At 39.1% G+C, this 18,729-nt stretch overlaps 1 protein-coding gene across 4 annotated transcripts in view; it reads left to right on the plus strand.

The window, feature by feature from the left end:
- Positions 1-2,342: 2,342 nt before the first annotated feature.
- SPINK9 (serine peptidase inhibitor Kazal type 9) overlaps positions 2,343-18,729 on the plus strand; it is a 33,886-nt gene continuing 17,499 nt past the window's right edge. For 2 of the 4 annotated variants that reach the window (XM_084886085.1, XM_084886086.1), the window contains exons 1-4: positions 8,679-8,775; positions 8,948-9,024; positions 12,519-12,550; positions 13,986-14,083. In XM_084886085.1, coding sequence (XP_084742211.1) covers positions 8,759-8,775; positions 8,948-9,024; positions 12,519-12,550; positions 13,986-14,083 — 224 coding nt within the window. In that variant the 5' untranslated portion in view covers positions 8,679-8,758. Of the gene's footprint in view, positions 2,481-8,678; positions 8,776-8,947; positions 9,025-9,852; positions 10,054-12,518; positions 12,551-13,985; positions 14,084-18,729 lie in introns of those variants that run through there. The other 2 variants (XM_084886087.1, XM_084886088.1) reach the window with 2 other exon arrangements.

Consider the following 18,729-nt stretch of genomic DNA (forward strand, 5'->3'; position numbering starts at 1 on the left):
TTAAATTGTTTGCTCTATGAAGGAATAGACCCCATCTATACCCAATTTTGACCTTGTAAATGTAGTGCATCACAATTTTTAACCACTTGATAGTGTACAAAAGGAAGAAATAAAGGAATCCATTCTTCTTATTTGTCTTCTTCTTTGTCTTCTTCTTTGTCTTCTTCTTCTTCTTCTTCTTCTTCTTCTTCTTCTTCTTCTTCTTCTTCTTCTTCTTCTTCTTCTCTCTTCTTCTTCTTCTTCTTCTTCTTCTTCTTCTTCTTCTTCTTCTTCTTCTTCTTCTTCTTCTTCTTCTTCTTCTTCTTCTTTACTGTGCATATTCTTAAAAATGTGTTTTCACCAATTTCTTGGCTTGATTTTTTGTCTTTTTGAGATGCATTTTATTTCTGGACAGCTGGGAGCATAAGAATCATAAGAAAAACCTGAAGACCCTCTTAGCCACCTCCTGGCAACCCTGGCTATGGCTAGAGGAAGAGATTGGGGTCCCAGCTTGAAGGCAATTTTCATGGGTGGCTTCCTCTATGCTTCTATTGCTGCTGCTGCTGCTGCTGCTGCTGCTGCTAAGGGTAGAGGGGGAGCCTGAGGGCCATGTTGGAGGCCTGGGATGAGGGTAGCAGTCTTTGAATCTAGACTGACTGGGGAAGTGGACATCCTTGCTTCTAGGCTGGCTGGGGGATTGGCAGGGTATTCAGAATTCTTATCTTTTGGTTGAATCTCTTGGCTTGAGGCAACACTGTAGTCAAGGGCATGGTAGGGTATTACCCTGATACTACTTTCCTTCCTCTTGGTTTTCATGCTATCTAGAATTCGCAAATCTTCATGATATTATTATACTTTCTTTATGTTATTGACTCCTGGATCTCATGCTGGTTCTTCATTATTTCTGGTACCTGAGGGTCCAAGTCACCCCAGGGTGGCTCAATGTATGGCCTCAGTTCCTCCTCCTGGTCCATGTTGACCCATGGGTACTTTATTATATCTTCCAGGGTTGATCTTTAGCCAGGATAAATAGTAATTAATTTTTTAAAAAGTTGTTGACATTCTAGAGACATAAAAGATAGTTCACAGAAGTGCCCACTCAGTATCCATTTCTTCTCTTGCCCAAAGATCAGCCTCACAAATAACTCCCTGTCTGTCCATAGAGAACTACTCCAGACTCCGTAGGTCAATCTTCAGGCCATAATAGGGTTAGAACATCAATATTTCTGGGACCCTATAGGCAATGGATCCACAGAAGGTGCTCAGTTTCTAATCTGTAAATTCTGTACTAACGCCAAATGATACTTGGTGTCGGATCCCTATGTACGATGTCCCTCTGTTGGCAGTACTGAACTGCTGATAGACTTGCTGAAACATGGTTCAGGCTTCCTTCTCAGTCATGCATCCACATTCCCCCACAGAATAAAAAAAGTGACCTCTCCATGAAGAGATACTATTATTCCTAGGTGGAAAACACCTCAAATAACTGTGATGTTTAAGTGATTCAAGCCTTTAAGACAATGAAATTCTCTTCAATCTTCAAAGGAGCCTTGAAAATTCATAATTTTCACAGCCACATCTATGCCAATCAAACTGGGCCAGGCCAACTTCACCTCTGCAAAGGATCCATTGCCTATGGGGTTCAGGAGGATTTAATCACCAATGCTCCTCATTGGCGGGGATGTCTGCAGTCATTACACATGATGTAATGACTCTGTGGCTGTAGCTCAGTCACTCTGAAATTTAGCTGCAAGTAAGTTATCATCTTAGAAAATTAAAAAACACACACCAGTTACTAGGATCTTTTAGAGCAAATGGTATTGCAACCTTGGGAAAGGCACATGGGCACAAGTAATTTTAAAAGTTCTCCAGGTGATTCTAATACGTATTTTCCGGCGTATAAGACGACCCCCCAATTTACAGTTAAAACGTAGGTTTAGGCCTATATTCGCTGTATAAGACTACCTCCCACTTCAAAGAAAAAACTTACTTTGCCGTCAAGATCTGCAGGTAATTTTTGTGCAATTTTGGTCTTTGGCCTCCGATTTTCGGTTGACTTTTTTTCGTTTCAAACGTCGTCTTATTCGCAGGTATCTATTCTATGCTCTCAACCCACAGGAGTTACAGACATATTTGCAAATTATAGTTTCTGAAATTCTTTTTCTGCCTTATCTCCTGATCCTACAGAGCTCCCTTGCTTAGCAAGACTTTATGTCTTACCTATCTTAGGATCTATAAACATACACATTATTTTCTCCTCTCCCCATTCGTTATACTCATCAGATGAAATTGTCCTCTAAACTTCCTGCTGTAGGAATGGCTTTGATGACCTTTGTGTGTGGCAAAGTCTCAGTCACTGCCAGGACATTTGTCCCTCTGTGTCTTATCTCTCCTGACATTTGTCTTCCTTTAAAATACACTGCTCAACAGAGAGGAGCTGGCTGAGGCTGCACCAGTAAATAAGACATCCACAGACTCCCTCTCTATTGTGTCTTCTTGAGGTAGGTAACTTGGGGCACAGGTTATTGTGATTTTTTTGTATAGTATTTCTGTCAAAACTGCTGCAGCTCTGATTCTTAAAGGAATAATTGTTCCTGGATCTCTGAAGGATAGATTGAGCATTCAAAATGGCATATATTCTTAATTGCTCCAGGAGATAGCTCGCTTGAGCTTTTTTCTATATGTATTGTTTAACATGTTTACTTTTAATTGATTTGGGTGCAGTCTTCCCTAATGAAAAGCAAAGGGGTTTAGCCCTGCCCAGTATAACTCAGTGGTTGGAGTGTCACTTCTCCTCTATCTTTCCCTGTAAAAGGGTCTCAGGTTCAATTCCTGGTCAAGGACATGTACCTGGGTTGCAGGTTCTATCCAGCTCTTGTGCAGGAGGCAACCGATAAATGTGTCTTTCACAAATGTCTTTTTCTCTCTCACTTTCTCTCACTCTTCCTCCCTCCTTCCTACCCTCCCTCTCATCCTCTTTCCCGGCCTCCATCTCTTTCACTCTCACTGAAAGTCAATGGAAAAATTATTCTTGGGTGGATATGAGAGAGAGAGAGAGAGAGAGAGAGAGAGAGAGAGAGAGAGAGAGAGAGAGGAAGTGAAGGAGTTTAACAACTCAGGTGTTATAGCTGTTCTTAGTCAAGTTGGAAGATCCAGAAAGTGGCCTTCCTTCATTGAATTCTTTATGGGGCTGGTTAAACATTCTGGTTTCTTTACAGCTTTGTAAGGAGATGAAATGGCTAACTTCTCATTGAATATCAAAGCCACATTTAAAAAAAAATCATGTTGGCATTTCCATTTTCTCCTGGTGAGTACAGTTTGCAATCCTGGATAGAGTATTTCTCATATCCTAAAAAATGCAGGCAATATTGGGTGTCATCTAGGAACAAAATTCATTGTTCCATATGGTTTAGAATCCTTGAATCAGTAAATCAAATAGAGAACAATGTACATGCCTCTTTAAGATAACATTAATGGATTTAAAACAATCCCTATATTGCAAAAGGTAAGAAACTGTATCATGGATCTGAATGGCCCCTGGATAATGGGGAAGGGAAATACATCCTGATTCCAGCCTACAGAGCTTAAGTATTTGAAGTATCCTCATCAGTTTTGGAGGTCATATTTTCCAATGGAATTTTCTAGAATAATCTCTTTCTGTTCTAATAGTTTCAGTTATCAGTTCCAACATCAAAGCCTTATGTTAGTCAAACCCTCTTTGATAACTCTAGGGGCAACTCATCAGCCTTGAAATTGAGAGTTGTTTATTGTGAGGCAACTACATGGACATTGGAAAAGCATTGAAATAATGTCTCAATTAATTCCCTTTATATTAGAATGATGTTAGCAAGTTATTGTCTTGCTTGCTCTTCAGTTTCTTTACCTAAAAATATCAGTAACATAATGATATCTTCAAATAAAGGTTTTGTTGGATTTAAATAATATAATGCTTTTTGAACAAAGTTAGATCTACTGATTTCTCTGTAGAAATCAGCATTGTACCGAGTTTTAGCAAATGGACTTTTCTATCCACAGTCAATGCCAAAGAAGGCTCACTCATGCCATGTTGTGTCTTCATTAAAAGAACTGCACCCATATCTTCTCACAACAAATGTGAAAATATCATTGAAGATACCAAGTTATTTAAAGTCTTTTATATGTGCAGGGACTAAATCAGCTAAATGCTTTGATTTTTATGATGTGGTTAGACTACCTCTCACTTATTAGGAAGTGGAAAACATCACAATCTTATAAATTATTATAAAATGAATTGTTATATGGAAAAATTCTTCTAATAATAATGGTGTTACAAAGTAAAATCCTAAATTATTACCCTCTCCAGAGAAAATATAGAAATTCCAGCAACCCAGAAGCATACATATTCATGCCTATATCATTCATTCTTAATTAGAAGTATAGTACTATACCGTGTGGAAGTATAAGAGATATTTCATCCTTTCATATTCCAGGGTATAAATGTTTCCAACTTTTTCAATTATAGATTATGCATCAGAAAATAAATAACCTGTGCATGTGTAATTTTATTAACAATTACTTTGAATAATAATTTTTGGTTCACAGCAAAATTGAGAGAAAAGTACAGATATTTCCTATATACCCTATTCCCCCCTGAACCTACACATGCATAGCTCGTCACTTCAACACCGACATCAGAGTGGTATATTTGTTAAGAATGATGCAAACACATTGACACTTCATACTCACACAAAGTCTTTAGTTTACTGTTGGTGTTGTATGGTTCATAGTTTAACAAATATATAATTAGATACATTCATTCATCATTAGGGTATTATCTATTTTTACTGCCCTAAAATTCCTGTGTGTTCCACTTATTCATCACTCCACCTCCCTACCACTGACAACCACTGATCTTTTTACTGTAATCGTAGTTTTCCCTTTTCCATAATATCAAATAGTTGGATTTATACAGTAGGAAGCTTTTTCAGATTGGCTTCATTCACTTAGTAACATACATTAAAGTTCCTCCAGGTCTTTTCATGGCTTGATAGCTTTTTTTGTTTGTGTTTTTCTTTTGCTTTTAGGTCTGAATAACAGTTCATCAATTGGGTATACCAAAGTTTATTTATCCATTCACCTAAAGATGGACATTTTGATTACTCCCATGTTTTGGCAATTATGAATAAAGTTTTTCTAAACATCAGTGTGAAGGCTTTCCTGCCATAAGATTTCAACTCTTTTAGATAAATAGAAGAGAGCCTAATCTAGTAATTACTGGATTGCATGGTAAATAAGTTTAGTTTTGTAATAACCTGCCAAACTCTTTTATAAATGGTTGTTCTATTATGCATTTCCACCAACAGTGAAAGAGAGTTTCCGTTGCTCCATATCCTTGCAAACATTTGGTATTGTCATTGTTCTGGAATTTGTGCATTCTAAATAGGTGTGTGGTGCATTTCATTTTTACAATTTCATTTCCTTGTGGATGTTTCAGTGGAGAATATTTGCTTATTTGACATCTTTATAATTTTTTCTCAGAGGTACCTGTTAAAGTCTTTGGCCCATTTTTAAACCCTGTATTTGTTCCTGTATTTCTGAATTTTAAGACTTCTTTGTATATTTTAGAAAACAGTCCTTTAACTGATGTGTCTTTTGAAAATATTTTCTTCCAGTCTATGGCTTGTCTTCTCATCCTCTGATTATCATCTTTCACACTACAGGAGTTTTTAATTAAGTCTGGCTTATCAGTTATTTCTTCCATGAATCATGCCTTTGGCATTGTATTTTAACAATATTCACTATTTCCAAAGTCATCTATTTAAGTTTCTCCTATCTTACCTCCTAGGAGTTTTATAGTTTGCATTTTACATTTAGGCCTGTGATTCATATTTGTGTTACTTTCTGTGATGGGTATAAAGTCTATGTTTACATTTATTTTATTGAATGTGGATATCCAGTGGTTCAGGTACTAATTTTGAGACATTATCTTTGCTTCATTGTATTTCCCTTGCTCATTTTTCAAAACACAGTTGGCTACATTTATAGGGGTCCATTTCTGGAATCTCTGTTCTACTCCATTAATCAACTTATCTCTTCTTTTGCCAATAACACACTGTCTTGATTATTGAGTTTGTTATACTAAGTCTTGAAGGTGAGTAGCATCAATTCTCCAATTCTGTTCTTCTCCTTCAATACACTTTGGTATTCTGTGTATGTGTTTTTTTGTTTGTTTGTTTTTTTGTTTTTGATTTTGCTTTTCCATATAAACTTTAGAAATGGCTTAATAGCAACCACACAATAACTTGCTGGGATTTTGATTGGGACTGTATTGAATCTATAGATCAAAATGGGAGTAACTGACATCTTGACAATAGGGATTCTTCCTATTTAAGAACATGAAACATCCATCCATTTATGAGTCCACAGGCTAATTAACATAAAATCCATTCCTCATATATCAGCATATTTAGTTTGAACTAATTTTGTCATCCTGACTATATAGACCCTATTTTAAGTCAGCTGGGCTATATTGACTAGATCTTGTTTTCTTCACTTATTCTTCAGATCAAATGATTCAATTTAAAATTTAGGGCATTGTACCTTTTAGTCTCAATTTCACCGCTGAGTCTTTTTCTTTCTTGGTCTTAGTATTTGCATGTTGCATTCCAGCCCAGATTCAAAGCTGGCTGCCTGATATTCATCTGCGAGCTTTTTAAATATTCTTGGTTGTGAAATTGTACTATAGCTTTAGATGTTCCCATTGGCGGAAATTGGTTAAGAGAAACATGATAACTCTCTGTACTATTACTTACAGCTTTATGAGACTCTCCACTTATCTCAAAATAAAATGTTTAATAAACCATATATCCAATTCAGTCAAATGTGCCCCTGGGGTTTCAAATTACTAAAGGCTTACGTATGGATGTAACTACAGTTTCAAAAAATTATTCTCTTGGAGGAGAAACCAAGATGGCGGTGTGGGTGAGCAGCTGGTTTGCTGCTCCCACAACAATTTGAGGACTGAAACCAATATGAAGGACATCTGTCATCCGGGACCGCGGGAAGGAGGTACTGGGTAGTTAGTGGTCAACAGTTAACATGATGGTGGGATCGATGGGGGACCGATGGGGCTCTTAGATTGTGACCAGCTGGAGAAATGGAAGAATGGCAGGCCCGGAGCAGCCAGGCCTGGAGCAGCAGCAGCCAGGGCCGGAGCAGCCAGGGTTGGAGCAGCCAGGCCCGAAGCAGCCAGGCCTGGAACAGTCAGGCCCAGAGCAGCCATGCCCAGAGCATCCAGGCCCGGAGCAGCATCCAGGCCCAGAGCAGCCGGGCCCGGAGCAGCAGCAGCCAAGTCTGGAGCAGGAGCAGCCAGGTCTATAGCAGCCAGGCTCAGAGCAGCCAGGCCTGGAGCAGCCGGGCCCAGAGCAGTTAGATCCAGAGCAGCCATGCCCTGAACAGCAGCAGCCAAGCTCGGAGCAGCAGCAGCCAGGCTCAGAGCAGCCAGGCCCCAAGCAGCCAGTCACAGTCATCAAGGCCTGGAGCAGCAGCATCCAGGCCCAGAGAAACCAGGCCCGGAGTGTTGTGGGGTTGAACCCTGGGTTCAAAAGGAAAGGAAAGAAGGAGCAATGAAGCCAATTCGGGTACCAGAGTGTTATGTCCATCATCACAATGGACTCAGAGAAGCTCCAGTGACCCTTCACCCTAAAGATGGAGAGTTGCCCAGATGACATGTGAGAGTGGGAGAAGAAAACTGAAGGCTACACAAGTAACTAAGGTGCCGAAATGGAGTCATCCGAAGAAATTAAAGAGTGAAGTGGAAGCTATTTCTTTAATCATGTTCCTGATCATGCTAGCATCTGTTAGCTTCCAGTCTTCTGCAAAGTCTTGTGCAACAAGTCCAAGGACTCTGAGTAAATCTACACCAGCAACAAAAGAGACTCATTTAGTAGCTAAAAATATTAATATGTCCATAATTCTCATTTCTCATTTTGTTGTTTTCCATTGTTGTTATTATTTAATAGGCAGAGTTTTATTCTTGACATTTTTTCATGGTGCAAGGGATTGGTGTCCATGTTGATGAAAATACCTTGGCAGCTGTGGTGAATGGCAGTGGCTGCATCAGCAATGGATGGGGTTGGCGCCTTTCCCTGATCAGTCCGATTACTTCCCCCAAAGGGAGTCCAGATTGCGGCGTAGATCCACTGTAGGCAGGGAACAGGCCTAAGCCATCAGTAGGTCATCCTCCAAGGTATCCCAGTATGTGAGAGTGGGTAGGCTGGGCTGAAGGACCCATCCCCAATGTACAAATCTAAAGCACCGGACCCCTAGTTGAGAAATGTTTCAGTAGCATCTCTCACAAGTTGTTTTACAGACTCTAGGCAAAACACAGAATACCTCTCCCTTATGTTACTATGAGCAATCTATTCTAACCCCATCAAGCTCCTCAACAGCAAGCCAATACAGGAGACTCCTCAGCTGGGTGTAGGTGGTTGACAAAGAAAGAGGAACAAAATAGGCAGAGTCTCTAGAGCTAGAGGCCTCAGGCTCCACTGCCTCCGGTTTCAGGGAGGTTGGGTGGGGAATTTATGATCTGGCCAGGGTGTGCAGCATTGCTGTGAGGCCTGCTCTCCAGTAATGTCCTTCCTGAAATGTTTCTATATTCTGAGGAAATGGAGAATCTAGTGTGCATATTTCCTGAAAGCATGTCAGGCTTCTGTGGGCTGAGCCAGGGTTTGGGAATGAACAGCTCCTTCTTAAGTGTGCCTAGAATGTGTCCTGGTGTTTCTCTAAGGTGTCTACAATGCCTTCTGTTCCCAGGTGTGTCTCCTTGGTCCTGTGAGGTTGGGCAAAGAAAAAAGGGAAAAGTACCTTATAATTAGGAATCTAAGGTAGTAGCAGGTCCTTTGCCTGTAAGAAACTTTCCTTTAGAAAGAAGAAATTTGTCTCTGTGTCAGGTGTTTTAAATATTTCTTTTGGGTTTCTTCTACAGACTTTACAAAATGTCCCTTTTCTCATCATGGAACAAAGTTATTTTCATCTCTGCCTTGGCATTTCCTCTTTATTCTGGTGAGTACATTTTCAGTTCTGTATGAAGCAATTCACACATCCTAGAAAATGCAAAAGACATCTATTATCTAGAAATGGAGCAGCTTCTTTCACTGGGTTTGTAACACTAAAACTGGCAAAATGAAAGCAGGCATGTTACAATCCCCCTTTTCAGATTATACCTATGAATTATTTCTCCTCCTTCCCACCTTAGGGAGATGGAGGTAGAGAGGTTAGAATGAGCAGTAGAACTTAGCTTTTTTTTCCTTCCATTTATGACAAAATTATTTACCTAATTATTTTTTTGGAGGTCAGATTCCATGTTTGGTAAATGCAGATTGTGTAGAGAGGTGGTAATAATGTCTTCTAGATCAGATAATCCTAAACAATCTCATTTGTTTGCCAGTTCTCATTCCTGTAAATTGAAAATTTTGGATAAGGGGAGAACTCATTCAAATTTTATCTTCCTCTAGTGTAATGAAGTAGCTGTGAGGTGTTGAATTTGCCCTTGCTATTAGAACTGAGTGCTAATTCATGAAGTAATAATTTCTTCATGTTAGGCTATCTTATGCTAGGCATATTAAGTGGTATTGTCTTCTCTGAGTAGGATGTCTCATTTATTTAAAAAATGAATAAAAAGGAATAGGGAGAAACCAAGATGGCAGCATAGGTAAACACCTAAATTGCTGCCTCACACAACAATTTTAAAACTACAACTAAAAGACAAAACGGACATCATCCAGAACCACGGGAAAGTGGAAATTGTTGTGCTGAGTGGAAATTCTACAACTGGAAGGAAGTAGAAAAGCTCACGAGAATCAGAGGATCTGAAAAAGGCTGAGGTATGGAGACACATGCGCAGAGAGGAAGGGCCTCTGAGTGCCTGGCTGGCTTTCTCTGGCGATAGGGAGAAGGAAGCTCCTGACTGCACTGAACTCCAGTTCCGACTGTACCCCACTTCTGGGCAAGACCTTGGAAAGCCATACAGGGGGTGTCTGGATTGAAAGGAAGAGAGAGAGAGCACATGGAAACTTGGGAAAGCTATGGAAGGTAAGGGTCTGGAAGTGTGTGTGCAGAGAGGACTGACTGCTGAGGGTGCTGCTGGCTTTCTCTAGCAGAAGGGAGTCAGAAGCTCCCGACTGCACTAATCCCCAGATCCGGACGAGATTCTGTGGAGCCAGACTCATAGTGGGTGTGTGAGGAGGGGCTTGGGAATCTGTACTGTCAGGAAGAGAGCAGATGGAAACTCATCGGAGCCATGATATCAGAGGTCTGGGGACACATGCATGAATGCACACAGAGAGGATTGACTGCTGAGTGCACTGCTGGCTTTTTCTAGTGGGAGAGAAATAGAAGCTCCTGACTGCACTGAACCCAAGTTCTGGGTAATAATCTGGGAATCCAGATTCATTGGGGGAGAAAATGGAATGTGTGGCAGAGGGCAAAACTAGAAGGTGGCTTTCTCTCATAGGTACTTATAGCAATTACTGAGGGACACTTAGATCCAGGGGCCTCATAGGGCAGGGCTGACTGACGGGAAGCCAAGATTGTCTGCTCAGCCTTGAGACTCTGCCCCATCTAAGCTGAGCACAAAAGCTTTTGTAATTTTGCAAATCTTGTCTCAGAAGGCTTTCTGTCTCCAGCAAAGAAGTTCTCCCAGCATAGACAAAGCTGATCCTCTTAGCCAATTGGCCTGGAGATCAATTCCTCCCAGTGATTACCAACAACAACCAAGACTTAACCACAACAAGGCTGGACATACAGTCCACAACGGTGTGCCCCAAGAGGGGAGGCTGAGCCACTGGGCCATATAGACAAAGAAACAGATCCCAAAGAAAGAAATGGAGGAAAGCAAATGACTGGATATAGAATTCAAAACCACGGTTATAAGGTTTTTCAAGAATTTCTTAGAAAAGGCTGACAAATTTAGCAAGACAGTTGAGAATATGAAAAAGGACCAAGTAAGAATTAAACAGACAGCCAAAACCGGTTTGGCTCAGAGGATACAGCATCGGCCTGTGGACTGAAAGGTCCCAGGTTCAATTCCGGTCAAGGGCATGTACTTTAGTTGAGGGCACATCCCCAGTAGGGGGTGTACAAGAGGCAGCTGACCAATGATTCTTTGTCATTGATGTTTCTAAATCTCTATCCCTCTCTCTTCCTCTCTGTAAAAAAATCAATAAAATATATGTTTTTTAAAAAAGAAATTAAGCAAACACTGACTGAAATAGAACATATTATACAGAGACCTAACAGCAGAATAGAGGACCACAAGAATCAAGTCAAAGATTTGAAATATAAAGAAGCACAAAATACTCAACCAGAAAAGCAAAAAGAACCCCAAAATTTAAGATAGTGTAAGGTGCCTCTGCGACATCTTCAAGTGTACCAACATCAGAATTATGGGGGTGACAGAAGAAAGGAGAGAGCAAGATACTGAACACCTACTTAAAGAAATAATGACTGAAAACTTCCCCCAGTTGGTGAAAGAAATACTTACAAGTCCAGGAAGTGCACAGAACCACAAATAAAAGGAATCCAAAGAGGACCACACCAAGACACATCATAATTAAAATGCCAAGAGCAAAAGACCAAGAGAGAATATTAAAAGCAGCAAAAGAAAAACAGTTAATACCTACAAGGGAGTATCCCTACAACTGTCAGCTGATTTCTCAAAAGAAACTATGCAGGCCAGATGGGAGTGGCAGGAAATATTCAAAAGGATGAATAGCAAGCAACTACAACCAAGATTACTCTACCCTGCAAAGCTCTCATTCAAAATTGAAGGTCAGATAAAGAGCTTCACAGACTAGAAAAAGCTAAAGGAGTTCATCACCACCAAATCAGTATAATATGAAATGCTGAAGGATATTCTTTAAGAAGAGGAAGGAGAAGAAAAAGGTAAAGGAAACATTATAAACAACAAATACATATCTATCATTAAGTGAATTTAAATATCAAGTGAATTAAAAATCTGATGAACAGAATAAACTGATGAATATAATAGAATCAGAGGCATAGAAATGTATATAGTAGACTGACCATTCTCAGAGGGAAATGGGTGTGAGGTCTTAAGAGACTGGACAAAAATCGTACACCTATGGATGAAGACAGTGGGGTGGGAGTGGTAAGGACAGAGGGAAGGGTGGGAACTACGTGGAGGGAAACTATGGGGGGGACAAAAGAGGAACAATTATAACAATTTCAATAATAAAGATTCATTAATTTAACAAATGATTAAAAAGAACTAGTATTTTCTCAGGAGCGTTTGATGATGACTGCACAACCCTTTAAATTGTTTTTCACAGACAAAAATTAGAAATTATATTTCCAAATTTGAATTTATTTTGTGAACTTACTAATTTGATATTACCACAAAAGGCTCACCTCAAGAATTGGTAGTCCTGAGTAGGCAATATGTAAAATTTTGCTACTAAAAAGTATAGGTTCTTCCCACCAGAGACTGATTTATTTTCCTTCTTATTTTTACATTTACTTTTGTGTGCCTGTTCCAGAAGCTTCTTTTCCACCAAATTACCCCGAAGAGGTAAGTTAGTACTGATTAATTTTGAAATTAAAAAAGCTTTCAATATTTTTAAAGTTATATTTTTTATTGATTTCATACAGGAAGGGATAAGGAGAGAGATAGAAATATCAGTTATGAGAAATAATCATTGTTAGGCTGTCTCTTGCTTTCCCCACACTAGGGATGCAGCCTGCAACCTGGGCATGTGCACTGACTAGCATTGGATCCATGATCACTTGGTTCATAGTTTGATGCTAAATCACTGAGCTACACTGGCCTGACAACTTTTAATTGTTTTATATTGTAAGTTTTAACAGCAAGTTTCAACAGACAGCCCTGCCAGTGTTGTTCAGTGGTTAAACATTGACCAATAAACCAAGAGGCCCCTGGTTCAATTCCTGGTCAGGGCACATTCTCAGGTTGTTAGCTTATTCCTCAGTAGGGTGTCTGAAAGAGGCAACTTTTTGATGTCTCTCTTATCATTGGTGTTTCTATCTCTCTGGTCCCTCTCACTTGTTCTGCTATATATATATATATATATATATATATATATATATATATATATATATATAATTTATATATATAATTATATATGCATTTAATTTATATATATATATTAACCAAACAAAATATGCAACAGAACGATCCTTCTAAAATTTTTATTTAAACTGTGCCACTATTGTGCTAAGTTCAATAAATACAATCTATCCAGCCATATAAAAATAATTGGTATTTTGGACAAGATAAAATATCCCATTATTTCAAGTAATATATTATTGGGTATCCTTGTTTTCTGCAAAGGTTACAGTCTATTTAAATAAAATTATTTATCTAGTAAAACAGGAGGATTGCACAAATTATCCATTGAAAGGTAGATAAAATAATAATGCTCATATATTCATAGATGAGAATATTATATAAAGGGGAAAAACACTTAAATAGATAAAGGTTACAAAGGCAGTAATGTCAGAATACTCATCATATTATTTATGTAAATTACCAATAATGCTATTACTATTCAAATTTTACATATAAATATATATATATGCAAATACTAACTTATATGAATACATCCATATGTGGTAATTATCTAAATGTATCTGATTCTCTAGTAATTATTTCATTGAAAAAGATAGGGAAATTATTAAAATTCCTTTTTAGTATATTTTGTTGTATGAAATAATGGGATCATCCAAATGCAGGTATGAGTAGAAATGAAATGAGAGTGGTTACATTTAATAACACATTCAACCATTTGTCTGCTTTTTAAAAATGATATTGAGTTTGTAAAAATATGTCAATAATATTTTATGACTAAGTAGATTGTGTGTATCCATAATACAATATAGATTATTTTCATTCCCTTTGAATGCATGGTATCTTATACAAAGGTTGAAGACATTATTTTTAAAAAGTTCACTATCTGACAAATTTTATGTTGTTCTTTGTTTGACAGCCAGACTGTGAGCCTTATAAAGATCATTTACATATGGATCCAGTCTGCGGAACGGATATGAAAACTTACTGCAATGAATGTAGTTTCTGCAATGCAAGGTTGTAAGAATAAAAGGCTAAATATTAGCTCTTCCAAAAAAAAAATGAGATAACCATTGCAAAATGAGAGAAAAACCCATGTTTTGGGCTATGTACATATTAGTGTATATGGGGAAAAATCATACTATCTCAGTAAATGCCATAGAATCACACTGGTACCTCTCGCAGGAGTTCTCATTTGCAAAAGAAGATTTGTATTTGACTTCTCAATATATCTGCTGGATATTCTGGAAATGTACAAATCAATTAACTTAACCACTAGGACTTCCTAATGGGTCTATGACCAATATATTGACTTCTGAAATCCATATGATAACTGATCATCCTTGCGATGTAGCACCAGGCTACAGGAAACATAACTGAGCAAGAAACCCAACTTACTACAGAAGTTTGGAATCCATCACAATGGGCCTATTCATGCTAGGAAGGGACTCCTCTGAGGGTCAACCCTGTCTGCTGAGCTCCATGATAGACTGCAAAGCTTCCTTAGAGAGCAGGGCACAGCAGCGCCCTTCCACCCAACCTCCTTTCCTATCTGCTTCACTCCAAAGGAGTTTGCAGTCTAAAGGTTTGGCCAGTCTTCCTACTTCCCTCTTCATTATTTCTCAAGGTTATTTCCTCTTATTTAATCCCAAAAGTTGCTTCTACTTCTAGAGAACCATCAAAACGTTCTCCAATCCTCTCCTGTCTCCATTTTGGGTGGTTTACACCACTGAGCCAGGACTGAGCATGTAGGAAGAGCCCAGTAGCTCCAGTTGAGGGAAGGATGTGTGAAGGTTCTGGAGAGCATGTGGGTCCCAGTTGGTTGTGGAGGTGGAGCACAGCCTCTCCACATCATGCTTCGCATTTAGAAGCACTTAGTGCAACATCCAGGCAATTTTAAATGCTATTTATAATAATTTTTCTTTCTTTCTCCTTTTTTTTTTGTAGAGAAAGTAATGAATCAATTAAATTTAAGAATTATGGAAAATGTGAAACTTCCTGAGCTACACACTTATATGGCAGTCCTATTTTCCAGTGGATTCTACAGCAAATCTGAGTCTTTCCAATCAGGGTGTTAAATTCCTAGGTGACTGGACAAAGTCTTCTATGCTATACAAGATGAAATATAGAGTGTTGAAAATTGTCTTTCAACTCTAAGAACTTTTGATTTTCATTCTCTGTTCAATTATTAAATAGCAGATGAAAACTACCATAATCATGTGTTTGATAATATAAATCCTAATACAATATAAAATCATAAGTATTTCAATAAATACAATGGTAAATAATATTATCTTTATTTAAAATACAACCTTTTGTTGATTCAAAGATTAAAGCACATGATTACTTTAGAAAACTACAAGTACCTACTTTCAAAGGTAAAAAAAAAATAATTACCTGGGTGTTCATTAAAATTACAGACACTTAGGATCCTCTTTATCAGAAAGATTGAAAGCCTCTAGAAGAGGGATGTAGGACTTGAATTCTAACAAGTACCCAGGGTCAATCTTTCAATGATGAATATTAGGCAAAATGGATTTGTATTTTGAAACATAGGCCCTATCTATAATTAAGGCATTGTATGATTTCTGAGTCTTGGGGAAATTACATTATTTTCTTTGTCACTCACAAATCAGTCAAGACAAAGGTTGTTTGTGTACTTGATATAATCAAAATTGAAGGCCCTTATCAGATACAAGAGGCCCAAGTGCACAGATTTGTTGGATCCTTTGGCAAGCTTGTGCTCACTTGTAATCCAGGACCACTGAGGGGATGCCGGCAGTCCGATATCCCCTGAGGAATGTAGTAGTGCACACAGTGGCAGGTGGCCAGCAAGGAGCCTGAGCTCAGGTCAGGCACCATGCTGCTCCTGCTCATCCCAGGCCTGCTGCACCTGCCTCTGTCACTCTTGGTAGTGCTGCTGCAGAGGCCTTAGAGGCTTGTGCCACCACAGCTGGGCTTGCCAGCCATGAGTCAGGTGTCTGGACCCAGTCAGTCAGCTGAGTGGCACTTCAACTGTGGGAGTACTACACTGACTACCACAGGTTAGCTCCTTCATTAAGCATATGCCCCCTGGTGTTCAATGCACGTCATAGTGACCAATCAACTGGTTGTTCATCTCTTTGGTCATTTGGTCGCTTAGGCTTTTATATATATAGACGTGAGTCCCAGTGCACAATTCGTGCACAAAAGAGTTGTCCCTCAGCCCAGGCTTCACTCTTTCCAATCTGAGACATCCCTCTCACAATTCAAGACTGCTGGCTCCCAACCGCTCACCTGTCTGCCTGTCTAAAGCCCGACTGCCCCTACCTGCCCTTCCCTGCCAGACTGGTTACCTGCAACTGCCCTCCCCTGCAGGCCTTGTCCCTCCCATCTGCCCTCCCCTGATGGCCTGGCCACCCCTAACTGCCCTCCCCTACAGGCCTAGATCCTCCTCAACTGTCTTCCCCTGCATGTCTGGGTCCTACCCCTAAACCAACTGTTACTCCTCTGCTGGCCTGATCACCACCAACTGCTCTCCCATGCAGGCATGGTCCCTCCCAAAAGCCCTCCGCTGTTTACCACAAGGGACAGCCATCTTTGACCACAAGGGACAGCCATCTTATGTGTTGTAGTAATGGTCAATTTGCATAGTCTGTTTTCCCTAATATTCAACTTGTCATTTTTACTTTGCTACAATTTTTACAAATTTAATGAATTCCAACTCATCTATATTTTTCCTTTATTTCATGTACCTTTGTTGTTCGGTAAAAAAATTGCTGTGTAACCCAAACTGAAAAATATCTGCACCAAGGTTTCCTTCTAAGAGTTTCATAACATTAGTACTGGCATTTACAGCTTTGATAGATTTTGAGTTAATGTTTGCATGTGGTGAGAGTTATGGCTAGAAAGCTATATATTTTGCATGTGGCTATCCAGTTGTCATAGCATCATTTGTTGAGAAGACTATTTGATTTTCTTAGAACTCTTGTCAAAAATCAATTGATTCATCAAGACAGTGTATATTGGTGAGAGAATAGACAAATGATGTGTGGAATAGAATGAAGAATCTAGAAATAGATTCATATAAATGCAGCAAACTTATCTTTAAGGAAAGAGGAAAAACAATACAATGGAGCAAGGATAGTTTTCTCAACAAATGGTGTTGAAATAATGGGATATCTGCGTGCAAAAATGCTGGACTCGGACATTACATCCTTCACAAAAAATATTATAGACAAAAATGTAAAGTGCAAAGCTATAAATCTCCTAGAAGAAAATATAGGGGAAAACCTGGCTGACCTTGGGTGGTAATGGCTTTTTAGATACAAAAGTAAAGGCTTGTTTCATGAAAGAAATAATTGATAAACTGAAATTCATTAACATTTAAAATTTTTCTGTGAAAGACAATATTAAGAGAATGTGAAAATTCTCGGTACGAACTGGGAGAAATGTTTCAAAAAAAACCACATCTGATTAAGGATTGTTATCCAGTATATACTAAGAACTCTTAAAACTCAAACATAAGAAAACAAGTTACCTTATTAAAAAGAAAATGGGCCAAAGACTTTAACAGACAATCATTATATATGCATAATGGCAAAAGAGCATATGCAAAGATGCTCTACATTATATGTTGTCAGAGAAGTTTAAAAAATGAGGTGCTACTACAACACTAGTACTCTGGGTAAATCTTGCAACACTGATAATACCAAATTTTGAGGAGGATGTATGGCAAGAACTCATACATTGCTGATGGGAATCAGAAATAGTTCAGCCACTTTGGAGCTCATTTTGGAAGTTTCTCTTTTTTGATAGTTTTATTTATGAAATATAGATACACTATTAGCCCTGTTCACAAATCCACGGTCCAATAGGTTATTGCCACCCTCATGTAACTCTCCACCTGCTGCCCTGTAGCTCTCCCTATTCCCCCTCACATCTCACTGTCCTACCCCATCCTACAATTCTCTGTAATTCGCTGCCCCACCCTCCTGCAAATCTGTGATATGGTTGTTATTTGGTTCTGCGTTATGCCTCTGGGCAAAACACATAATTAGCATATTCCTCTCATATTATATAGGATATTTATATGCACACACATATATCCTATCTACTAAAAAGGGAACATGCAAATTGACTGTAACACCATTACAAAGATGGTGGCACCCATAGCCAATAAGGAGGGAATATGCAAATTGATAGTCACTGAACGACAAAGATGGAGGAGGTTGGGCCAGAACACAGGAGTTCTGCTCTACCCCACCTGTGGAGGGCTTCTGGGCCTGCTTCGTTACTGCTGCTGCAGGGGTGGGAGTCCATAGGGGTCTGGCACCCGGCAGCCCCAAGCCCCAAGGCCACAGTGGCACAGGGGCCGAAGGGGCCGCAGAGGAGAAACAAACCCACAGGAAACCTGTGGAAAGGGAGATAAACAATCCTAATTTTATCTCCCTTTCCACAAGATGAGAAAACTGACACTGATTTATTTAGTGATATGGCCTATACCTTTCTATAAGCATAGGATATGCTATGATCACTCCCAGGAAGGTCTGGTCAGAATATTGTCTCCAGGGAATAACACTACTGTGGCAAATAATCTGGCCAGAGGAAACAAGATTTTGTTGGGTTTATTCTGAAGGTCAGAGAACATGCCACCCTAACATATGCTGTGTTGTTATATTGAT

The sequence above is a fragment of the Pipistrellus hanaki genome (genome assembly GCF_964339955.1).
Source record: "Pipistrellus hanaki genome assembly, chromosome: 5".
Lineage (NCBI taxonomy): Eukaryota > Metazoa > Chordata > Mammalia > Chiroptera > Vespertilionidae > Pipistrellus > Pipistrellus hanaki.